At 66.5% G+C, this 7,052-nt stretch overlaps 1 protein-coding gene across 1 annotated transcript; it reads left to right on the top strand.

Annotated features, from left to right (window-relative positions):
• Window positions 1-1,418: 1,418 nt before the first annotated feature.
• On the top strand, window positions 1,419-3,476 carry APLN (apelin). Its single transcript, XM_056359791.1, has 3 exons — window positions 1,419-1,552; window positions 2,418-2,589; window positions 2,678-3,476. The coding sequence occupies exons 1-2, from the start codon at window positions 1,492-1,494 to the stop codon at window positions 2,582-2,584; spliced, it is 228 nt and encodes a 75-aa protein (XP_056215766.1). The 5' UTR covers window positions 1,419-1,491; the 3' UTR covers window positions 2,585-2,589; window positions 2,678-3,476.
• Window positions 3,477-7,052: the final 3,576 nt, after the last annotated feature.

The following is a 7,052-nucleotide window of genomic DNA, read 5'->3' as shown; positions in this document are numbered from 1 at the left end:
TACCACCATCGCTGATGGGCTTGGCGTCGGCCAGCAGCAGGAGCATCCATGTCCAGTGTGGAGCCGGCTGGTGCTGGCTCCATTGGATATTGGGGAAGCTTCTAGCAGCTTCACACAGAAGCCACCCCTTTAGTCCCCCCACTACCAAAACCTTGCCAAGCAAACCCAATACACACCTACCCCCCACCCTTCACTACCTGCTCAGGAGACCCCTGTGCCCGGACCTGGAGGAGTCACCTTCTTCTTGTTGTCTCTCAGCGCCCTGCTTGTGTCCTTGGCATGCTGTGGCTGTCACCGCATTAGTCCTCAGTGCATGTGGTTTCACAGTGTGCCCCAACTGCCCCGTCCCCAGCTGCCATCTTCTGTCCCAACATCCCTGAGGGGCAGCGTGGGGGCGTCCCAGCAGCCCTCACCCCCCGAAAGCTGCAGGGGCTGAAGGGTGATGTCCTGGCACAGCACGTGGCTCCTGTGGCCTCCCTGGAAGAACCTGGCTGCCAGCAAGTGGTCCCTAGGCTGTGGGAGACTTCAGCTCTGCTTTTGTCGCCTGCCACAACACCGTGCCAGCAGCTGTACCAGACGCCTGGGTCAATGAGGGGCTCCGTCAGTGCTCAGCCAGCATCCAGGCCATGCTGGACTGGCACCCACAGCCCACACCTCTTGCATGGGGTGGGACTCAGGGTGCTTTAGCTCCCATGCAGTGCAGAGCTGGGGACTGTGGTGCCTGTCTTGCAGCGGTGATCTGTTCCCCATCCCCTCACAGGCAGTGGCACCCTCACTGTGCCCCCGGCAGAGGGGGCTTTGTGCCCCCCAGGCAGTGGCTGGATGACCTGTGGGGCAGCAGGGTTGGGGGGAGCTGCAGGTAGACTCCTCTGCAGGCACTGCTTGGCTGGGGAGGAGGTGGGGCAGGGGCTGTCAGGGGTGGTGGGTGGATGGGGGTGCCAGGACAGGCTGGGTGCCAGGGGAAGGGGGGTAATCTGAAAAGGGGGGTCTCGGGCAGGCAGGGTGGAGGGTCCCAGGATTAGGTTGGGACGGGGATGTTGAGCCTGGATGTGTGTGTGGGTCCTGGGGCCAGGCTGCATGCAGGGGTCCCAGAACCAGCCTAGGTGGGGGGTTCTGGGCCAGGCTTGGTGGAGGTCCTGGGCAAGGATCAGAGGTGGGGTCCTGGACCAGCCTGGGAGCATGTCCCAGATCCAGGCTGGCGTGGGGCGGGGGGGCGGACGGGGACGACGGGGGGACACAGGCTCCCAGGGCCAGGCTGGGGGGTGGTCCCCGAGCCCTGGGGCTGGGGCCGGGCTGCGGCGCGGTGTGTGTGGGATTCCCGGGGGGGCGGTCGGGCCGGGGGGTGTCCCGGACGCTGGGGCGGGCGGGGGCGGACCCCCCCGGGAGCCCGGCGGCCACATGACCGGGCGGGCGTCGGGGCCGGGCCGGGCTCTCACCGCCTACAAATGCGGCTCCCCCGCAGCGGGGCCGCCGCTCCCGCCGCCCCCCAGCATGGCCGCGCCGCGCTGGCTCCTGGCGCTGCTGCTGCTCTGGCTCGCCCTGGCCGCTGCGGGTGAGTGCCGGGACCCCCGGGCCGGGGGCGCGGCCGCGCCTCCGCGCCGCGCTGGGGACCCTCTGCTCTTCCTTCCCCTTCCCCCGGCCCGGCAGCGCCCGGTGCCCGGGCTGGCAGCGGGGAGGATGGAGAGGACCATGACCGTGGGCAGAGCGGGACCGGGGTGGGGTGGGACACCGGCACCCCCTGCCCGTGCCGGCCGGGAGCCGCTGCCGCCCGGCTGGGGAGGACAAAGCGCTTTTCATGGTGCCAACACGCCCCCCCGCCCCTCCCCGTGCACCCGGGCAGAACAACAGGCGGCCGAGCCGTCCCTGCCACCGGCTGCCAAGGCGCGACACGCCTGGCGCCGCGGGTGACAGCGCGGGGCACCGCCGGGGTGCGGGCGGTGGGAGCCACGGCTGTGCCGTGGGTCCCGGCCCCTGCACCGGCTGCCACCCCAGCCCCGGCTTAGCCGGCCACCGGCGCACGTCTGTGGGGTGTGGGACTGGCAGCGATGGCACCAGAGCATCTGTGCCAGGGGGAGCAGGCTGCAGCCAGAGGGACCAGGGTCCCGGTGGCCCCTACCCATCGCTCACAGGGAGATGGGCATGGGAGGATGGCTTTGGGGAGGGCTGGGGGCCAAAGCAGGAGGCCAGGCTGCTCTGTGCCCCTCGATGAGGCCGGTGATGGTGGCCGCACGAGGTGTCTGTGCTCCACGCAGGTGGCCTGGCTGCAGGAAGCACTCGGCGGGCGAATGGCTCCTGCCACGGGCAATTCAGGAAACGGGTGGCGCTGCCCAGCCTGCCTGCCTTGGGCCCCTGCAGTACCCCAGCCCAGGCCCACGTGCAGCGGGGGGACCTGCTAACACTCTTCCTGCTGTCCCCAGGGCCACTGGGCCAGGTGCCGAATGGGAAGGATGCGGAGAATGGCCTCATCCAAACCCTGGTGCAGCCGCGGGGTGCGCGGCGTGGGGCTGGGCACCGGCCGGGCGGCTGGCGGAGGTACCGGCGGCCCCGGCCCCGGCTTTCCCACAAGGGCCCCATGCCTTTCTGAGACAGGTGAGGAGCAGCGGGGCATGGGGGTGAAAAGGGGACACAGTGTGATGTTGCCAGCACTCACACCTACCCGGGTTTGCTCTTGTTGCAGGGTTGCCACCAGCCTTCCAGGGTCGAGGCTGCCATCACCCACCCTGTGTCCTAGCCTGCTCCACTCGAATCCTGACCCCGAGCATGGGGTTCTAGCTGTGAGCCTTCAGCTGGCGTCGCCTCTTCCCTGCAGCCATCCCTGGTGGTCCCGGCACCATGTCTGGCACCGTGGGTGCCTCCTGCCTCCCCTCACCACCTCCTGGGGCTGGCTGGGAGTGGGTCACCTGTATAGGTTGTGGTGAGGCTGAGTGCTGCTGCAATGCCCCTGTCCCGGTGGGTGCGGGGCTTCCCCGGGCATTGGCTTGCTGGGACCTGTGGGATTTGTGCAAAGCACTTTGTAAGGCAGAGGAGCTTCTCTTCAGGGGTCTGTGAGCTCCCCTGGGGCTTCTGCCCCATCCCTGCCAGTTGGCTGCATGCTGGGGTGAGCACACAGCCTGTACGGAGGTGGGGGTGTTTATTCCCATGATGCTAATCCCACACCCTGCGTGAGCTGCCCTCCCTGACAAGTGTGGGGAGCCTTCCCACCGGCGGACCCACCTCCTGGGGACCCCTGATAATGTGGGGTGCCCACCCAGGACATAGCATTGGAGCTGTGGGTCCCTCTGCCTGCTCCACGCCACGCGACAGCAGGAGAATGGGAGGGGGCACTGGGGTCTCTGTGTCAAACACTGATGTATGCCAAAGGGGGGGGGCTCTTGCTCTGAGTGCCGCTGGGTCCTGTTGACCATGTCTCTCATGTCTGTGAAGATTTATTCTGTGTAAATACATCTTTATAATAAAGAGTTATGATGCCAGTAAACCCTTATTTTTGGAGGTGCGGGTAGGGACTGCTCACCTGCCTGTGCAGAGCGCTCCCAGGGGCCCTCTGCTCCCTGCTGGAGCTGCCTGCTGGGGGCCCAGGCAGCCCCTTCCCCAGCCCAGTGCTGGCAGAGAAGCTACCCAGCAAAGAGGAAAAACAAGCTGCAGCACTGACTGGTTTGTAAAATTGGGGAGGAGGGCAGTAAACCAGGAGGCCAGTACGCCCCAAGCTTGCAGAGGGGCTGGATGATGGAGTTGGGGATGCTGGTCCCAGTCAGGGTGAGGGGCTGGGGAACCCTCAGGCTGTGGAGGAAAGACCCTGGCTACAAATGTTGCCCTGAACCCCCTTGCCTTTAGCCCCTTCTGGGGTTTATTTTTCTGCTCACCTGAATTCCCCTCTGCAATGGGAATCAGCTGTGTGACGAGGGGCTGAGTGGTAACAACTGCTTTAGCAGCATGGTGGTGGGACAGGCTCTGCTGCCGTGGGGCCATGCAGGGATGCTTCGTGCCTGGAGATGGGGACATGGCCCTGGCCCATCCTGCTCACTGGCCCCCAGATACCGACAGTGCTGGGGTGGGGATCTCCGGCAGCTCGTTAGCCAAAACTTTGCTGGGATAACGGCTTTTGTAAAGTGGTTTCTGCAGGGAGGTGCTGATGTGCTTGGTGCTTCTGCCCTGCTCCAGCGATGCTGCTGTTGCCGTGGTTACCAGCACCCACAGGCGCTAGGTGAAGCTGAGGGTGCAGCACCCATGTCTGGCAGCGAGGGGCTGGGAGGAGGGTTTGGCCCTGGCCTGGCCGCGGCAGGAGAGGAGGCCAGTGGGACAGGCAGGGACAGAGTGGCAGCTGCAGGAGCTGTCTCTGCCTGTTGCCGAGTGCCTCGCTGGGGTGCTCCAGCCCAGGTGAAGGGCGGGCAGCCACCCCAGGGCAGCCAGATGGCAGCCCAGTGCGGGACACCGCTCTCTCACTGCTTCCATTTGACTCTGCTGGCTTCAGGCAGCCCCAGCAGCTGCCAGATCTCCCCTTTTCCCCGCAGTCTGATCCCACTGGCCCTGGGCAGCTGTCTGCACAGCCCCACACACAGGAGCAGCCGTGGGTGCCTGGGACCTGGCATTTCTGTCCCTAGCATCACCCTCCTTGGTGTCCCCATGCCCACAGGGCTGTGCCTGAGCAGGACCCATGCAGGGGTCAGGGCTCAGCAGACAGGGTCCCTGTAGGACCAGGCAGGTGGGTGGGGGCTGAGCCCTGCAAAGGGATGACATCCCTCCTGGGACAGGACACCCCCAGCCGGGACCCCTATGCGAGGCAGTGCCTGTGCAGGGCCCCCAGACCCCACACTGTTTGCAGGAGACCTCCCATGAGCAGCATCCCGGGCGGAGGGCAGCTCAGCTGCAGCATCATGGCGGGGCTGTGGGTAGGGGAGTATGGCAGCTGCTGGGGCATGGGCAGGGGGGTGGCAGCACCGGTGGGGAGGGGGTTAACAGGGCCATGGAGAAGCAGAAAGGCTGCAGCTGCGGGGCTGGGCCCAGCTGGCCTACATTAGCTCATCCTCTGGGACTGGGGAGGGATGTGCTCCCCGGCCACACGCCAGCGCGCTCCGCCATGCCGCCTGCCCACGCCCACCGTGGCCCAGGTGGTGGTGGTGGTGGTGGTGGGACTACCATTCCTCCATTGCTGCCCTACAGTGCCGCTGCTACTTGTTTTGAACGGGGAGGGCTCTCCCCTTGCATCTCAAACCGCCCTTCAGCACCGTTCGCCCCGCCACCGGCTGCAGGCAGCCAGCACCCTGCCCACGAACACCTGCAGGGCCAGTGCCTGCCTGCCTGGGCGCAGGCAGGACAGGCAGCTAGGGGTGGCCTGGCAGCCGCCCCCAGAGCAGACTGCCGTGGCCCGTGCCAGGGTAGACAGCGGTGTCCCACAGCCCTGCCAAGCATCACCCAGCCCTGAGCGCGGGGGCTTGGGCCACAGCCAGGGGATGCACAGCTGAGCTTTGACCCCAGCCCTCCTGCACCAGCCTGGAAGGAGGAGGCCAGGGAGGACCCCGCGGTTGGGCTGTGGCCAGCCGGTGTAGGAGGAAAAGGCTCCTGGGCCAGGAGACCTAAGGAATCTCTGGCTTTTCCTGGCCTGGCTGGCTGCCCGCAGGCAGGTGGGAGGCTGCTGGGCTCAGCCACGTTCCCCATGCACGGCGTGCTGTGGCAGCTCCTTTGCACACTGCCTGCAGTGCCAGAGCCCCTGCACTGTGGCGGGGAGCTTTGGCAGCGGGGCCGGTGGGGCAGTACGGCAGTGCCAGGGGCATGGGCAGAGTGGGCAGGGGTGGGCAGGCAGGGAGAGGCACTGCTGGAGCTGCATCTCCAGCATGGTGGCTGCTGTGAGTGCTGCTGGGGGGTGTGAAGCCTGAGGGCTGCAAGGTCTCCAGAGTCAAATGCACATGGTGAGTGTGTACAGGCAGCCCCCCACCCCAGCCAGCTGTCCCTGGGTGGGTGTGCGGGTGCTGGTCCCAGTATGGCAAGGACAGGGTGCTCTGCTGGGTCCTGGCTGAGTGGGCAAACACGGATCCTGGGTGCCCTGGGATGGGAGCGGGCTGAGCAATCGCTGGAGCCCTCCAGTCCTTGGGGATCTCTGGCTGCAGCCAGGGGGACAGGCAGGGCTCACTGCCCCACCTGCAGCTGGTGATGGAGATCCTGGGTGGATGTGGGACACTGGCTGTGCCAACATCGTGGGCTAATCCCAACTGCCGGTAGCGAGCACATGCTGCTGGCATGCTACCAGCTATGTCGGTCCTGCCATCTGGGCACCGTCAGCATCCATCAGTCCCCTAATGCCCATGCTGGGCTCGCAGGTGAGAGCGTGAGACCCCCACCTCAATATGGAGTGCAGAGCGGTGCGCCAACAGCCTCTGAGGCCACCCAAGGACCCCTGTGCCCTGGGCAGGCCTGGAGGATGGGCAGGCCCAGGCCTCAACCCCATCCCTGGGGAGCAGCAGGGCTTCGCACTCGCTCTGGCATTTCCGCCGGCAGTGGCAGGAATGTGGTGGCCGCGGGAACAATGCCGGCACCTTGCGCCGGTCCCCTCCGTGACAGTGTGAGGAGCAGCTGCCCAGGCACAGCCCTGCTCTCAAGGAGCCGGCAGGAAGCAGATGGAGATGACACCGGCAGCCGTTTCCTGCAGCAGGACGCGCTGGCTTTCTCCACGGTTGCTCCAGTTGCCAAGCCGGTGGGGCCAGAGGGACCTGCACTCCATGGGCATCCCTGCTCAGACCTGCAAAAGCCCTGTCCCACGCGCTGGCAGCAGCGCCTTGCTGCGCCCGCCCTCCCCAGGCCCGCTCCGTGCTGGCTGCACCATCCCCGGTGCGGCGTGTGCCAGGCCACTCTGCCAAAAAGACAACTGGCGTGCGGCCGCACGTTGCCTGCGTGCCAGGAGCCTGCGAGCTGCTGCCCAGGAGCAGGAGCTGAACCAGCAGGAACCTGGGGAATGGGAACCTTTGCTGCCATCCCCCAACTCTGCCCAGCACTCTGCCAGGGGGCGGTGGGAGAGCCTGAGGAAGGAGCTGGCTGCCTTTGGAAGGCTCCAGCCCCTCAGG

This window comes from Falco biarmicus, chromosome 14 (genome assembly GCF_023638135.1).
Source record: "Falco biarmicus isolate bFalBia1 chromosome 14, bFalBia1.pri, whole genome shotgun sequence".
Taxonomy (NCBI): Eukaryota; Metazoa; Chordata; class Aves; order Falconiformes; family Falconidae; genus Falco; species Falco biarmicus.
This window is presented reverse-complemented; position numbering and strand designations above follow the sequence as displayed.

Excerpts from the sequence above, each read along its gene's own strand:
- APLN (XM_056359791.1), top strand. The coding sequence starts at position 1,492 with ATGGCCGCGCCGCGCTGGCTCCTGGCGCTGCTGCTGCTCTGGCTCGCC. Across the intron at positions 1,553-2,417 it reads GCTCGCCCTGGCCGCTGCGG|GGCCACTGGGCCAGGTGCCG; the intron begins GTGAGTGCCGGG and ends TGCTGTCCCCAG.